Source organism: Colossoma macropomum, unplaced genomic scaffold (assembly GCF_904425465.1).
Source record: "Colossoma macropomum unplaced genomic scaffold, Colossoma_macropomum, whole genome shotgun sequence".
Taxonomy (NCBI): Eukaryota; Metazoa; Chordata; class Actinopteri; order Characiformes; family Serrasalmidae; genus Colossoma; species Colossoma macropomum.
The window spans coordinates 7,964,978-7,982,783 of record NW_023494806.1 but is presented as its reverse complement, the minus strand read 5'-3'; the positions used below and the strand labels follow the sequence as shown (position 1 = coordinate 7,982,783).

The following is a 17,806-nucleotide window of genomic DNA, read 5'->3' as shown; positions in this document are numbered from 1 at the left end:
GTGGTGGTGATAGGAACCAGGGGTCGCCACCATGAATGTATTTTAAAATATGTTTTGGGCAAAATCTTATCAGAACTGTAGTAAAACAATGTCTCAGACATCGGGCAGTGCAATCATAACCATTTCATGCAATAACCTTGTGTGAGGGAGCTTTTAGAGTCATTCAACCCTTCGGACGTCTGGTTCCTATCACCACCACTGTAAACAATTCTGACTCAGCAAGTTTCTCAACACCATTTCACATCAAACCACTGTGAATGACTTTACACCTGAATGATTAAAGAGAAAGGGTGAAACATAGGTGGTGTTCCCCTTTAAGCCTCAACCTGTTAGCGTTAGTCCGGTTTAATAAAGCCTAGCTTGCTAGTATATAGCCTATAGTCTGGAGTCACGTGGTCGCTGTTGCCCTTTGCCTGCTGGAGAGCAAACGTGGAGGCGCGACCCCGTTAAAGATTAACTGAAGCTCCTTGTACAGTATTAGAAGTGTGGATGTTGTGAAGGAAAGAAGACTGGATTGTTGTTTAGGTCTAAACAAGGACGGCTAAGAAGATGACGGCGACTTGGTGCGTGAATCTCCTCAGGAAATGGAGGTTTTGGCGCGAAACTTGCCGCACGTCACCGCTGGTCAGGTACGTGGTGAATGGCGAGTCTTGAATGGCGTCTGAAATCAGGTTTGCAGTTTTTTTTCCAGGCCAGTGATTTGGGAAAAGCACCGCCTACCACACGCAGGCCTGCGGATCCCAGCCAAATATGTCAATTTCTGGCAATTTTGGGTAGAACAAGTTGGACATAAGGGGGTAAATGAAACTAGTGCTGGACTTCAGCCCTCCAGGACCTGATTCTGACACCACTGATACAGACTACTCTACAAAATAATTCATTATTCGTCCAAAAGTATCCAGACACCTCTTCTATTAGTGAGTTCAGCCACTTTAAGGTGAACCCATTGCTGATGTGGTCAATTGTGCACACACAGCTTCTATAATCCCTTCAGAAAAGCACTGGCCAATAGAATGGGACACTCTGAAGCCCCCAAAGCTGAGCCTAAGGTCACCATACCCAATGCCAAACATGGGCTAAAGGGGTACAATGCTGTGGAACTGGGTTCTCTGTTCTGTCCAAATGTTTGTAGAGCCATTCTATTGGCCAGTGCTTTCCTATGGGGGTTATACAAGCTGTGCGTGCACGATTGAACACATGTCAGCAATGGGGTCACCTTGAAGTAGCTGAATTCACTAATAGAAGAGGTGTCTGGATACTTCTGGACAAATAGTATAATCTTCATAGAAAAGCATTATTCAATAGAATGGTTCTATAAACTTTTGAGAACAACAGAGAACACAGTTTCATGGCTTTGTACCCCTCTAGCCCATGTTTGGCGTTGGGTATGGTGACCTTCAGCTCATGTATGGCTGCTTCAGAGTGACCCATTCTGCTGGTCAGTGTTTTTCTACGGAGATGAGTGTGCACAATTGAACAAGTATCAGCAATGGGTTCACCTTAAAGTAGCTGAATTCACTAAAAGAAGTGGTGTCTGGATACTTTTGGACAAATAGTGCATTTTTGGTAGTGTGGTCTGTATCAGGGGTGTCAGAATGAGGTCCTGGAGGGCTGAAGTCCAGCACTTGTTCCATTTACTCAGTCATGTCCAGCTTGTTATGTCCTAAATTGTTAGAAATGGATATACAGCATTTTGGAGTGAAGCTCTTCAACTGAATATTCTAGTTGTGAAGTGTGCAGAGCTACTAAAACTCTACTGCTTATGATTATTGAATTTTCCTGAAATCAAGTATATTAATAGGGAGTGTGCTGCAGTAGCAGCCTCTACTTTTCTGGGAAGGCTTTACACTAGATGTTGGAAATTTGCTGTGAGGATTTGATTGCATTCAACCCCCAAGAGCATCAGTGAGGTCAGGTACTGATGTTGGATGTTTAGTTCTGGATCACAGCTTATCACTCCTGAGAATGCAGTTTCACTGCTCCACAGCCCGATGCTGGGGGGGCTGTATACCCCTCTAGCCTACTCTTGGCATCGTGCATGGTGACCTTAGGCTCACGTGTGGCTGCTCCAGAGCATCCCATTCTATTGGTCGGTTCTTTTCAGTAATGTGTCAGTAATGGGTACATATTAAAGTGGCTGAAATCACTAATAGAAGTGGTGTCTGGATACTTTTGGACATATAGTTCATTCTTTGTAGCCTATATCAGAGGTGTCAAAATCAGGTCCTGGAGGGCTGAAGTCCAGCACTAGTTCCATTTACTCAGTTTCTCAGTGGTATTATGTGAAATGCTCTGTTCTGGAGAAACGTACAGAGTCAGAGTTGTTCACAGTGGTGGTGATAGGAACCAGACATCTGAAGCAATGAATGCTTCTAAAAGCTCCTTGGCAGAAAGTTGTTACATGATATGGTTATGAATACACAGGCTGATACTGCAGATATTGTTTTGTTATAATTCAGAGAAGATTTTGTTCTGAAATGTATTTTTTTGTTATGCATTCACTGTAAATAGAGGCATGCAGACCATTTTCAGGCTCAAAGGGGAATTCCACATACTTTTCAAAATTTCTGCATCATTAAATCAATAAGATGTAAAGGCATTCACAGTGGTTTGATGTAAAATGCTCTGAGAGAATCAATCACTGTTCACGGTGCTGGTGACAGGAACCAAGACATCTGAAGAGTTTCTTAGAGGAAGTGGTTACATGGAATGCTTACAAATACGCTGCCCAATGTCTGAGACCTTGTTTTATGATAGTTTTACAAAAAGCTGTTGGCCTAAAATGTGTTTTTACATGCAGGGCGTTGTTGGTAGCGCTGTCACCTCACAGCAAGGGGGGCCTGGGTTTGATTCCTGGCTGGATGACCATGCATGTTCTCCCCGTGTCTGTGTGGGTTTCCTCCCACAGTCCAAAGACATGCAGTCAGGCTAATTGGACATGCTGAATTGCCCCTGGGTGTGAATGTACATGTCTGTCTGTCTGTCTGTCTGCCCTGCGATGGACTGGCGACCTGTCCAGGGTGTATCCTGCCTTCTGCCCAGTGATAGCTGGGATAGGCTCCAGCACCCCACCGTGACCCAGAAGGATAAGCGGTTTAGTTTGTGTGTGGGTGTTGTGAGGCAATAAGTCCCCAAAGAAAACTTTTTTACCCAGACTTCCCTGTATTTTACTGTTATCAGCATTACATGTGAAAACTAAGAAGACACATGTAGGTTCACTGGTGGTTTTGGATAATAAATAAATCAGCTATATTTATGTTGTAGACATTGCGATCCCTGGTTCCTGTCAGCACCACTGGATTTCACCCATTTCACACCAAGCCACTCAGAATGAAAGTTTACATCTGAGCGGTTCAATTATGCAGAAATTTTGAACAACTGGTGGAATTCCCCTTTAAACACACAAAAAAGGAACTAGGAGCTAAATTCCTCTTTAATGTCATTCTGTTGTGTTGGTTTAGCACCTGGACTGCTTTGCCCTTATTTAGGCCTTTTAAAACTTTTGCATTTTATTTTTGACTCAATGGATTTCAAAAAGAGAGAAGAATAGAGTTTAACAGACTGTACTTTCTGTGCTGATACATGTTGGGTGTTCTAGCTAGCTAGCTAGACAGACAGACAGGTAGACAGACAGATCACTTTATTAATCCCTGAGGGAAAGTTGTCTATTACAGCAGCACAAAGTAGAGTAAAGAGCAAAACAAGAGCAAAAATATTGTCGTATGCTATTATACAGATGCATAAACAGAAGAAGTAAAGATCTATAATAAAATATACTAAAACAACAACAACATACAATGTGCAGTATGAAAATAAGTAAAATTGCATGAATATTATGCAGGTGACAATGCAGTGGTGCATGTCATGTCCAGTGGATGAACAGAGTGACTATACACTGTAAATGATAACATGTTAATAGTTGTATGTGTATGGATGTATAAACAAGTGGCAGCGCACAATGCAGTATGCAGTTCTACTTCAGCACTTGAGTCTTTTTGGACGTCAGACTTTTTTTTTTTTTTTACTTGAGTCAATTTTTCACTGAAACAAATACAAGTTTACTTGAGGGTGGTTTTAGGCTTTTCTGCCCACCTCTCTCTACCACTGAGTTGAATCAAGTAAACTCCAGCCCATTCAGGACCTGACTTAGGCTCCTCTGGGCTGGAGGGTGAAGCCGATTTTACTGGCAGCGAGTATTTATTATAGCCTCTACACAAGACGAACTGAAGGGTTTCGTTCCAAAACCCATTACAGAAACATCAGTGTTATATTATGGTTAATATCACCTTTTGTAGATAAGTAGAAATAGGTTTTACATTACATGTCAGCTGTTATTATTTTTAAAAATGTGTTACGTCCAAAATTGTTACAAATTATTTTACAGCACTTTGGAGTGAAGCTTCAGCTCAGTATTCAACTGAAGCCAGCAGTGCTGTCTAACACTCTAGTACTTATGATGATGTTTCATAATAAGCCCTACAAACTTTACTTTTCTTTGAAACTGATTAGGGGTTTGGCGAATAAGAGTGATGATGGTTGGTTGAGGTCCATGTTTGCACACCAAGTGGATGCCAGGAAAGATGCCCACTCCAACCTGCTCTCCAAGAAAGAGACCAGCGGCCTCTACAAAATACAGTGTAAGTCTGCAAAGCCCTCCAGTGCCTTCAATTAAAACGAGCAGAGCGGTAGACCCATGGCAATAAGCAAATGTGCTTGTTTGTTGCATGTGTTTGTGTGAATATGAGAGCACAGCACTGTGTAGGAGTTTTTAATATGAATCTTCAGTATTGCATAATGGGCAGTTTTTCTACATGCAGAAATCTGATGTAAAAAATGGACGGCTGTTTTGCAATAATCCCTGACTTCTGCCTTGAATCTTTCTTCCAGTTCACAATGTCAAACCAGAGTGCTTGGAGGCCTACAACAAGCTATCGTAAGTAGATTTTGTCTGTAACAGCTTCCTCATGTGTAAAGGGGAATTCCAGCTAGATTTTAAAATTTCTGCATAAGATAGTTGTCGAGAGTGATTGTAGTGAAACAATGTCTGCAGTGCAAATATAAGCATTTTATATACAATACAGAATTACCATAATGACCATACATGTCTTCTGAGATTTTATATATGTAATGTTGTTAATGGTGAAATAGTGGTAAATCTGAAAATAGAAGTTTTAATAAATTTAACACTTATTTTTTTTTTTTTTTACAACCACCATAAATTGATTTAAAAATATATTTTAGCCCAAAACTGTCTCATAACATAATCTTAAAACAGTGTTTCAGGCATTAGACAGTGGATCCATAACCACTTCATATAATTGTTTTCTGTAGTGGAGCTTTTAGAGGCATTAAATGCTATGGATGTCTGGTTCCTATTACCACCACTGTGAACTGTGCTGACTAGGTAAATGTCTTTAGAATGGAGAATTTCACAACAAACCACAACCACTCGAAGTGATTTTGTTTACAACTATTTAATTAGGTGGAAACTATAAAAAATTGGTGGAATACCACTTTAAGGATGCCATAATGTTCAATTTTTATCAGTTAAGGACATTTTACTGTTGACCTGTGCATTCTATATAGTCCTTGTTTCATATGGTTTTAAAGGGGAAATCCATCCATTTTTCAAAATATCTGCATAATTAAATGGTTAAGATGTAAACAGTCATTCAGAGTGGTTTGATGTGAAAAGCTGTTCCGGAGAAACTTAGGGAGTCAGAACTGTTGACAGCGCTGGTGATATGATGGTAAAAGTCATGCAAAGTGTTTATGCTTTTAAGGCTACTATATAGAAAGTTGTTACATTAAATGGCTGCAAATATGTTGCTTGATTCCTGAGACCTTGCTTTATGACAGTTTTGAGATAAGGTTTTGGACTAAAACACATTTTTAAATCAATTCATGATGGAGAGATACATGCACAGGGTTATGAGGCAAAATAGTCCCCAAAGCAAACATGTTTTTTCAGATTATTTACCATTATCAACATTACATCTAAAAACTCAAAAGACGTGTAAGTTCACTGGTCATTCTGGATAGTAAATAAACTGACAAATAACCATTTCACCTCAAACCACACTGAAACTATATATAATAACCATATATAATATTTATGAGCGTAGAAACAGGGAGGTGGTCATAAAGTTATGCCTGATATATATATATATATATATATATATATATATATATATATATATATATATATATATATATATATATATATATACACTGAAGATATATATATTTTACATACATATTTTTTGTGGTTTTTGACATAATTTGAAAATGCCTGTTACCCTTTACATTGTGTGTAAATTTCATGATGAATGGACCAAAATGACCCAAAATACTTTGGGACAAATAACCTGTAACATTATTATTTTGGAAGTACGAGGTTTTGTTCCGACAACAACAATATATATTGTGTGTATTATTATTATGATTATTATTATTAGTAGTAGTAGTAGTAGTAGTAGTAGTATTATTATTATTATTATTATTATTATTATTATTATTATTATTATTATATACACACACATCCATACTCTAGACATCTCATAAATAGGTGTAAATCAATTTCAGTATGTCTCTAAAAATAGCAGCCTGCTGATCCTGACCTGACTGAGTAATTTAGTTAGTGTTCTGATTCTGAAGTTAAACTTTATTTTGAATTTTGATGAGTGTATAAAATGTTGCTGAATCTCTGACAGTGAGAACAGAAATTGCCCTTTAAAATCACTCCTGACTCTGAACTAGCTGTTTAAATGGAAAACCAGCTGGTCATTGCCCTTTCAGAACTAAAGAAGGTTTTACATTAGGAACACAGTGAGAGGCCCTTAATCAAGTGTATTTAATTTTCTCTTTCTCTGAATGTGCTGTCAGAACCGAGGTCCAAAAAGAGCTGCACAATGATGCAGATTACCCCTGCGAAGTGGTGGGAAGCTGGAACACATGGTATGGAGAGCAGGACCAGGCAGGTGGGGGTCAAAGAACTGCAAGCCTTTTTGTAGTCATAGATACAGCTAGATACTTTAATCCAGAGTGATACTCCAGTTTTTCTTTACTACATGTGATTGTGATACAGTTTCCATGGTGTTTTTTAAATCTTTAAAATACTAAGTGCTTATAAGTCTGTATGGTATTCCTGCTTAAGCTCAGAGATATGGTGCTGTGGTGACACCTGTTGTTTGGTTGTGGTAGTGCATCTGTGGAGATACTACGGTGGATATCCAGCACTAACAGAATGCCTGAACAAACTTAGACTTAACAAGGTATTTTGTACATTCACTTTGATGTATTTTTCGTATGTGAATACTTTGTCATACCTTACCTGTGTCCACTGAATGTATGCATAGTTCATGTAAGGATAGTGCTTCTGATGGACATGTTTAATGTGAACATAGTAGTTGTTAAGGACACGTTTCATGGAAAGACAGTGGTTTCTTACGGACACATTTCTTTTTAAGGTATGAAACTTTATGAAATAACCAAATTAAGAATGTGTTCTTAATGACATACCTGGTTAAATTGAAGATTTTAATGTAATTTATGCAGTTCAATTGTGAAGTACATGCTGATTATTACACACAGACTGGCCACTTCTTTAAAACAACCTCCTTGTTTCTACACTCATAGTTCCTTTTTTTCAGCTCCACTCACCATATAGGAATACTATGTAGTTCTACAATTACAGACTGTAGTCCATCTGTTTCTCTGCATACTTTGTTAGCCCCATTTTACCCTGTTCTTCAGTGGTCAGGACCACCACAGAGCAGGTACTATTTGGCTGGTGGATCATTCTCAGCACTGCAGTAACACTGACATGGTGGTGGTGTGTTAGTGTGTGTTGTGCTGGTACGAGTGGATCAGACACAGCAGTGCTGCTGGAGTTTTTGAACACCTCAGTGTCACTGCTGGACTGAGAATAGTCCACCAACCAAAAATATCCAGCCAACAGTGTCCTGTGATCAATAATGAAGGACTAGAGGATGACCAACACAAACCGTGCAGCAACTGTCTCTGACTTTATACCTACAAGGTGAACAAACAAGGTAGGAGTGTCTAATAGAGTGGACAGTGAGTGGACACAGTGTTTAAAAACTCCAGCAGCACTGCTGTGTCTGATCCAGTGGAGCTGATAAGATGGAAAATGAGTGTAGAAACAAGGAGGAGGTTTAAGTGAAGTGGTTGGTCGGTGTGTATAATACTTGTTCGCAACCTTTTCTTCTTATTCATCAATGCAAGAAGTGTGAATTATAATCTACAGAGTAGCAATAAAAACAGAACTACCTTCTAACATAGATTGATAATTCATCTTTTTAGTTTATCCTCTGCTTTAAATCCTCCCCTGAACTTGTCTCTGATATGTTGTTTCCAATGTCTTCAGTCATATCTTGAGTTTCGCGAAGAGAGGAGTAAAATGCTGATCTCGCGACGGAACCAGCTTCTGCTAGAGTTCAGCTTCTGGAACGACCCTGTACCCAGACCTGGACCCAATATATATGAAATGAGAACATACAGATTAAAGGTAAAGGCAGTGAATTTTACTGCATATTGTATATTTGAGTACCTACTCTAGCAGTATTAACGAATTGCTCACATGCACATATTTTATGTTAATGATGGACAATTCTAGCTCTACTCAGTGAGTCAGATCAGTTGGCTAAGCTCACGAAGAAGATCCGACTCTCTTGGCTCCCAAACAGCTCTTCATTCAGTAGCAGTTTTTTCTCATGAAAAAGTTAGCCAAGTTAGCAATATTATCCACCATTTATTTTCAAAAAATTCTTAATCTAATTTTTATTAACTTATAAACAACACTGCATATGTTTGTTATTTAAACCAGTTTCACTGGATGAATTTCGAGCTGCTGGCAGACACGGTAAATGCGAGTAAATCCATCAACCAGCCATAAACAAACAAAGGCAGGTCAGAAATCAAAGACAGGTCAAAAACAATGGCTGCGTTTACATTAAAAGATTTTTTACCAATCTGATTGAATACATTCCAATTATAGATTCAGACTGAGGTGTTTATGTGCTCACTCTACTCAACAATACATTCACACAACAAGTATCACAAATTTCACTATGGCATGACACACACGCGCAGAACGTACTTAAACTTTCCAACTGGGATTGTAATCAGATACAGGCGTTTACGTGGTTATTATTCTTCTATTTAACGGATTATTTACAGGATTACCCACCTCGTTCAATTGGTCTATTCCGACTGAGGTGTTTACATGGACTTATTCTATTCCGATTGGGCTATTAGTCATATTATTAACAGATTATCAGGCTGCATGTAAACGTGACTAGTGTGAAACACTGGAAGAACTAGGATGGCACACTTAGAAACACGGATAAGCATTACATTTTAAAAAGCCAAGAATAAGGTGAGCTCCAACAATGTCCATGAAATGCTCACAACAGCATATTGTTTATCACGATAATAAAATATTTCATGATAAAATACTGTCACAATAAACTTGTATATGTGAGTGTCTGAGTTTCTAGTTCATTTCTTTGTGAGCTAAACGTCAGATTTTTACTTATTTTATCTGTTTAAGTACACAAATACATTAAAATTTTAGAGGTGTGTCTAATATTTTACCTCATTTCTTTACTTTTGTTCCTGCATGGACATTGAAGCCTGGCACAATGATAGAGTGGGGAAATCACTGGTAAGTCTGCTGCATAAGATCTTTTGCTCATAAAAGTCTTGTGGATTAATTTTATCCATAAGCCAATTTTATGTTTGCCTGATATTTTTCAATGGACAGGGCCCGAGCTATCAAATACCGCCAAGAGAACAACGAGGCTGTAGGAGGATTCTTCACACAGATTGGAGAGCTCTATGTTGTTCACCATCTGTGGGGTAAGTTTAGCTCGGTGAAATCCAGACCAGGCAGAGTAGCGTTTCCTTCTTCTTTGTAATTGTGCTGTATATAATATGTTGATGTATTTGTAGCTTATAAGGACCTGCAGTCCAGAGAGGAGACCAGAAACTCAGCATGGTTGAAAGAGGGCTGGGATGCTAACGTGCACTACACGGGTGAGACACAGACCTTTTTTCAGTAATCAGTACCTGCAGTCGCTTAGGTATTATACTGTATGATCTTTTTTTTTTTATTTGTTTGTCAAACTATTACAGTGAGTCCAGAGATTTTCTTCAATTTTCTTACAATTCTTTCCTGATTAAAATAAAGTAAGTGTTAAAGCTTAGAAGAGACATCGCCGGTGATACAAAAGCAGTGTAATTTGAAATATATCATTTTCCGCTTGTAACTTAAACAGGAAAAGTGCAGATTAAAAACATTCAATTTTGGAGATTTGTTTTGGACAGTGGTGATATACTATATGTAGGGTAGTTCAGATTGATGGAGAACATGCTGTAGATGGTTCTGTACAGAACCTTTTTTAAAAGGGTTCTATATAGCACCAAAAAGCGTTCTTCTATTGTTATGTTGTCAAGCTTGTAATAGAAGAACCCTTTTCAAACAGGTTCTGTATAGAACCATCTACAGCACATTCTCCATCAGTCTGAAGCACCCTTTCGTAATGCAAAGAACCCTTTAATCATGCAGATGGTTCTTGGGTGTTCATGGTTTTATATAGAGCCATTTTCTTCACTAAAGAACCCTTGAAGAACCATCATTTTAAGAGAGTTATAGCTGAACTCTTGGCACCATCTTGTGGACAAATTTTAGAACTGCGCATGATAAATCTATGCAAGTTAACACAAGTTAACACTGTTAAGGCTGTGTTTATAATATGAGTTATGGCACTAGGTATTATATTTATTACTCAAGGAATCTGACGGTATAGCACTCGCTCTCGTGGGTTGTTGTGTAAATTTCTGCTGTTGTTAGTTGAATATTTTCTGTACACTTTTTTTACCTGAACACTTTCCTTTGCAGTGCCTTTAATTCAGAGTATGGAGTCGAGGATTTTGATTCCCACAGCGAGCTCCCCTCTGCAATGACGGAGAGGCAGACAGAGCCTTTGGAGTCCGCGGTCGTGAAGAGATGTTGACGCTCCAGTGGATTCTCATCTTCTCTGGACTGGAAAATGACTTGAAAAAAGAAAAGAACTTCAGTTATTAGATTCAGCTGAAAAAGAAAATTGAGTTTTAACATTTTATATTTCTTTGTGGGGAAAAATGAATCAAAGTGTTCTCTGCACTCCTGTTCATTGTTTTCTTTGAATTCATTGCTCATTCATGTGTAAAGCATTTGATAATTTAATGAATCTAAATGCATATTTCACATTGTCATGAAGCAAAGCACTGCAGTGGAAAATGATCAGTCCCTAAACATTTTAAGCATTTTGTGCATATTTTACATGACTGTGGAGAAAAAAAAGCCCTGGCTCTCTGAATCTGAACCTCAGATGGCCCCTTACTGTACAGCGCATTGTTTAGGTCATGAATCTTGGCTTATCCATGCAAATTATGCACAAGTGTGCACAAATGTTAGGCAGGGAGTGAAACAGCTTAAGGATGAATATAAATGTCTTTTATATGTTCAATATATCACTGTTGTCGGAACAAAACCTCGTATCTCCAGAATGTAACTTTACAGGAGAAGGAAACAACATGCTTTACTTATAATGTAAGTCAATGTATCCAGACTTTTTTTCCAAGTAATTTTGGGCCGTTTCTTTTGGTCCATTCATCATGAAATTTACACACAATATAAAGGACAACAGGCTTTTTCAAATTACGCCAAAAACTAAAAAAACGCCAAAAATGGAGATATGAGGTTTTGTTCCGACAGCAGCGATATATTTCACAATTTGAGCATAGAAGCTGTGATTTCATGACCTACATAGTGCACTACATAGGGAATTGGGAGCAATTTCAGATTCAACCACTGCGTTCAGGATTAAGAACACTGTACAAGCTGTCAAGCATGATGCACTGTTCAAAATAAATGGTTCTTGACTAGGATGTACAATTCTGGGACAACCTTTAATTGGTTTAGAAACAGATGCAGCTCTTTAAGCTGTAAAAAGGTTCTTCACACATAACATTTTACAGCAGTAAAACTTCATCCCACTTTAGAGCACCAGAAGTGGTTCTACTGTGATATCGCTCCAAAGAACCCTTTTTGGCACCTTTGTTTAAGAGTGTGGGGTTGGAGTGGTGCTCCAGCTGACTTTCACTTACTAAAGCAAACCTGCATTGTGCTCAGTGTCAAGTAAGACCACATTCTGTGGAGCACAGCCCAGTTCTGCAGCTGGACAATGGCGGGACACTAGTGTTCAAAAGGTGGAATTACTGATTATATTATTATATTTATATTAATTAGTAGATATTTTCCTTATAAGTTATGTAGTATAGATGTCAATGTTGTTAAATAGATTTGGACATTTTATTTCTATGTTTTAAGTTTTTTGGGAATGACAAGAAGTTTTCAAACGACAACTGATGTAATGTAGGACTGTCACTATCAATTATATTAGCATGATCAAGTAAACAAAACAAATTTGACAATTGAGCAATTACATATATATAAAATCAGTCATTCAATTTCACATCACATACATTAACTACGAACATATGTGCGTTGGTGGGATCCTACTGGTGTGGATTTCCTCTCACACAAAAGCAATTTGAATGTTAATAGCGCCACCTTGTGGAGAACAACTAACAAACATGGCTTTATAATGCCTTGTGAATTCCCTGTTTATCATTCAAATTGCTAAATAATCAGTAATCTGATTGATCGAGGATGTAAATTGTAAGTTTTTTAAATCAAGTAATCAACTTCTATTGAATAATCATGACGACCCCAATGTAAAGTAGCTATTTTCTTAAAATACTTTTTGTCGAGTTACCCACCTCAAGATTATGAAGGGTTCTGGATGTTATTCAAATTATGAACAGTCCTGGATATTAATAATAATAATTTGGACCTCATTCTCAATGTGATACAGCTTTCTCAGTCATTTCAGAATCATCTACAGCTCTGTCCATCATTCTGGACACATCTAAAACCATTCGTTCTTAATAATTACTTGAATCTTGGACATTTGGACAGAACTAACTTAAAAGCTTTATTTTCTACATTGTGTTATGACCTGGTTTAAGGTCAGGCCGTAACAGGAAGCAGGCTCTTTCCCCAGACCTGTCGCCAGACCAAACACTTTTTTTACACAGAATCTAACAAAGCTTGTATGAATTGTATGAAGCGAAGCGAAGAGTGGACTGCAGACTGCCAGGCTGGTCTGGACAGGTGTACATCTAGGTCACAACAGAGGGGAGAGGGCCCTGAGCGTCTCCTGAGATGGTGGCTTGGCGACCTCTTATACATCAGTGCACCCCCTTGTGGTCAATTTCGGACCTGCGCATAATACAAGATAAACAAAAAAGTGCACTCTTAAAAACGATGGTTCTTCAAGGGTTCCTCGGTAAAGAAAATGGTTCTATATAGAACCATGAACACACAAAGAACCCTTTGCATGATGAAAGAGTTCTTTGCATCACAAAAGGGCTCTTCAGACTGGAGAATGTGCTGTAGATGGTTCTATATAGAACATTTTTGAAAATGGAGCCATCTATGGCACATTCTCCATCAATCTGAAGAACCTTTTTGTGATGCATAGAACTCTTGAATAATGCAAAGAGTTCTTTGAGTGTTCATGGTTCTATGCAGAACCATTTTCTTTGCTATAGAACCCTTGAAGAGTGTAAAGAAAAAACACAAAGCATCATTCAGCAGCCAACACACCTTATCAATATTACAATCAGAGCTTATAACAATTTATCTGCCACTAATTTAACGTCATAGTATGGAAAATCATCATTTTAAACTCTTGAACGGTGGTGTACGTTTGAATTAGAATGACGCAGTCAAATTCCAGACCCTTACTGTGGGGGACAGAGCCTGGTACGAGCAGTTAACACCAAATTTAATGTTTTGTTAAAGCCAGTCATGAATCAGCGTCTGCAGCTGAGCAGCTTTTTGATGTTACAATGGAGGCTTTCAGGCAACAATGATTCTGCTGTTTTAGCAGTTCCCAGCTACGATTTAGGCTGTGGTTTGGCCTGACACAACATTAAGTCCCTCAAACTCAGGACACACAGCACCACAAATGCTCTCCCACTCACTGAATAGTCCCAAAAGGATATAAGCTCCCATTTAAGGATCTTAGACACTGTAGTTAAATGGCCCCTTTAGCTGGAAATGAGTAGCTAAAGGTTTAGTATAATGTATGGCCACTTACTAGTTTTCACTGAAGGCCTGTGTGATTAGAACTGCAGGTAATGAGCACAGCTAAACCATCATTACCAAGAAACAATGTCAGTGTGTTAACAACACGTCTCGTTAGCAAATTAGCTACTGCTAACAAAAAACTGTTCATGAAACTCAAGAGAATTTGCCTAATTAGCAACAGATGTAGAACAGAACATTGCTGAGTCTGTTATGTTATCTGCTAATCCTGTTGTGCATGAGAATGACTGTTTTAGTACTTCCTTGAAAAATACTGATACGGTGATATATGTGGTATTTATTTGCAGATAAGATCTCTTGTGGTTGAGACTCAGATGTGAGAGTTTACTAGATGCTCTGGAGGGGCTTGCCTTGTCCCGATTCCACCCTTGCAGTCTTGTGACCTATTCAGAGGTCTAGGCTCAGCTCAGTGTCCCCAGTGAGCCTTTAGCAAAAGATCATCACACAACACTTACATATTACCACCAAGGCTTTACAACATCTCAGTTTTTGACCAATGACTGAGGGCTGAAGCCACTGTGTACTTGTTCACGAAGAGAAGAAAGAGGAAAGAAAAGAACCTTATAAACATTTGTAGTTTTATGTAAGTAGGTGCAAATATCTGTTAATACTTATGATCATTTATTTATGAAACTGTTTTCATGGAAGACCTCTAGCTTTAAAGTAGGATTTAAAGCTAATGTCCTGTTATACACCTGAATCCCTTTAGTCTACACCTTCTATATGTCACCAAAGTGCAGTGCTGGGAGGGTAATACAGTACAAAGTAACATGTTACAATAATGTGATCACTTCTTCTTGTTATGTAATAGTGTAACATGTAAATTCTTGTGATGATGTCACAGTTACTGATATAATAAGAGTACTGTTACTTGCATTGCATCTCTAAAAGAGTAATATTAATTCTGCACAATGCATTTAAAGCATGTTTTTTCTATACGTTATCTGTGCCGGTGTGTGTGTGTGTGCAGGAGCGTGGGCATGTGTTAGAAGTTAGGGGTGCTGAAAACATACACAGCATTTAGCATGATAGCATGCAGATGTGGGCCACTTCTGTCAAAAATGTATGACACTGCTGGTCCATTGTCAGCACTGGCAAACTACACGTGAACCAAAAGTGGCCCACATTAAAAAACATGATTGCTTACTTAGCCCACATGTCCTAAAATCGATCTGGACCACTTTTGGCAGAGATATGATAGTATGTTGGTAGCTTAGTTTTGTTTACTAAAAAATCAGGTAGTTCAACACAATGAGCCTCAAGACTATGAGCACTGCTAAATATCTTAGACTGAAAAATGACTTTACTTAAATCAAATGTGTGAATATGTTCTATCAACACAATTTATTCTTTCAGTAATTTTTGACTGAGTTGATGTGATATATTTTATGCAAATGGGACCAAAGTACACATGTGAATGTAAAAGTAAAGTGTCCTTTTTTACCAGTGTAGTTTGCAATTTAATTCAAATTTGATTTAAAATGATTCAGCTTAAAATTTGCATTCATGTTATGAACTTTATTGGTCCTGTGAGAGAAATTTGTGATTTGGCTGCCCAACTGTGCCCAGTCTGGGAGCAGATTCAGCCTGGTTGGATTCACTGGCATGATTCCACTGTAGTATGTTGGCCAGATGGAAGTAGTAAGAGGTGGCCAGAACTGGGCGATCACTCGTTTGCTATTAAAGCAGGTGATGTACACCGTGACATCATGGTTATGCTAAATACCATGTTTTTTCATGTCTCTGTCTGAGTTGTATCTGCTGTCTTGATGAACAAATGTTATGCAAATGAGCTGAGCATTGACCAACCAGATTGTTGATATGATTGTTAATATAAGGCGAGGCACGCACTTGTGGCACGTCCATAGTCAAGCTACTACATGCACACATCTAGCAGGAAGTTATTACTATGATTAAAAAATGGATTTTTATGTTGGCTGAAAGTGATTAAAACAATATTAGGCCATGTTGCAGTGAACTAGCCTACAACTCATGTTTGTAGCAACAGGCCCCCCAAATAGTTGAAGTGGAAAAAACAATTCACTTCACTCTAAAATGCAATGTAAACCTAAACAGTGCAGAATATGATTATATATAAACACCACCATACAACACTCACATGGGTCTGTGCTCAAAAAAATATTCTGTTCTTTCACAGTTGCCATTAAACAATCTTGAAATCTGGCTGTGCTGCAGCCCCCTCTGCCCCCCCATGTCTCTGTGCGAGTGCTACCTGTGTCAGCTAACCACACGACTTCGATAGTGAAAATGAACAGTACAGCGTGAGAATGAGAAGCACTAGAAACTCAGCTAGAGATCTGTTGATTCATCTAATCGGTCTAATCTGAATCTGAAGGATAAAGATCCCTCTGCTGAGGAAGAGAGAGCCCCAACCACACCTTAACAAACCAGACTCGGTTTTCATTCAGCTCAACAGCTCTTTACTTTATAGCTTTACATTTTATTCATAAAGATTTTATTTTGAGGCAGTTGTGTTTGGACCATTATTCGATTCTCCCTTGTACTTTCCAGGTGCTCAGGGACAGATCATGGTCTCATGAGGCCCCTGGGAGGCCAGCTCCACCCCCAAACCAAAGCCCACATAAAAATACATACACATCTTCTAAGCCGCTTATCCCTCTGAGTCACGGGGGGAGACGGAGCCTATCCCAGCAGTCATTGGGTGGAAGGCAGGATACACCCTGGACAGGTCACCAGTCCATCACAGGGCAGACAAACAGACATATACAGTCACACACTCACTCACATAAAAATACATACATATATACATATATTTAACCCTTCTAGGATGAGATACAGAGCGAATTACATCCAATAGGCTTCCACCAGGCACAGATCTGCAATAAGCTTTAGCCTTTAATGATCTTGTACATCTGCAAGCATAGAAACGTTTCATTGACATCACAGCCCCAGGTTGTTGTGTAAGCCTTAAAATTTCTAGGCCAGTTCCAACATTACATGTGTAATCAGGTTCATCAGAGGTTCTTCTAGAATGCACACAGGGGCCCACTTCCTCAGACTATAGCAGTTTTTCTCAACCTTGGTCCTGAAGGCCCACTGTCCTGCACATTTTAGTGTTTTCTTTGCTTCAAGATGCCCACTTCAACTCAGTAATGGGCTGATAAGTTGGATCAGGCGTGTTGGGAGCAGGGAAAACGCTAAAATGTGCAGAACAGTGGACCTCCAAGACCAGGGGTGAGAAACATTGGCCTATAGCCCACGTGTCAAACACAAGGACTGTGTCAGGCTCATGATACAGTCCTATTCAGCCCACAAAATTATTTTAGTTTTCTGTTGTTACTAGCCCGTTTCACCCTGACATGCACTACAATCCCCAGCATGCACTGCAACATAGTGTGCATTCTGACCCACTTCCCCAATAACAATCTATGAGGCAGCAGTTACACACAAAAAGAAAAGATGCATAGTGTCAAGTTCAAGCAAATAGGCAGTTAAAAAAACTACCTAAAATAATTTATTTTTATTTAGAAGTATTTTTGAAAAAGTATTCACTGCCTACCCAGACAGCAGACAGTTTTGGCC

The 17,806-nt window shown here is 38.7% G+C and overlaps 1 protein-coding gene across 1 annotated transcript; it reads left to right on the top strand.

Moving 5' to 3' along the window:
• The first annotated feature begins 400 nt into the window (after window positions 1-400).
• nipsnap1 (nipsnap homolog 1 (C. elegans)) lies at window positions 401-11,196 on the top strand. Its single transcript, XM_036598908.1, has 10 exons — window positions 401-629; window positions 4,510-4,637; window positions 4,888-4,933; window positions 6,886-6,980; window positions 7,204-7,274; window positions 8,390-8,530; window positions 9,657-9,688; window positions 9,788-9,882; window positions 9,976-10,059; window positions 10,925-11,196. Exons 1-10 carry the CDS (start codon window positions 550-552, stop codon window positions 10,987-10,989), a joined length of 837 nt encoding a protein of 278 aa, XP_036454801.1. The 5' UTR covers window positions 401-549; the 3' UTR covers window positions 10,990-11,196.
• The last annotated feature ends 6,610 nt before the right edge of the window (window positions 11,197-17,806 follow it).

Coding starts and splice junctions, on each gene's coding strand:
- nipsnap1 (XM_036598908.1), top strand. CDS start 550: ATGACGGCGACTTGGTGCGTGAATCTCCTCAGGAAATGGAGGTTTTGG. Junction 4,638..4,887: donor CGGCCTCTACAAAATACAGT/GTAAGTCTGCAA, acceptor TCTTTCTTCCAG/TTCACAATGTCAAACCAGAG. Junction 8,531..9,656: donor TGAGAACATACAGATTAAAG/GTAAAGGCAGTG, acceptor TGGACATTGAAG/CCTGGCACAATGATAGAGTG.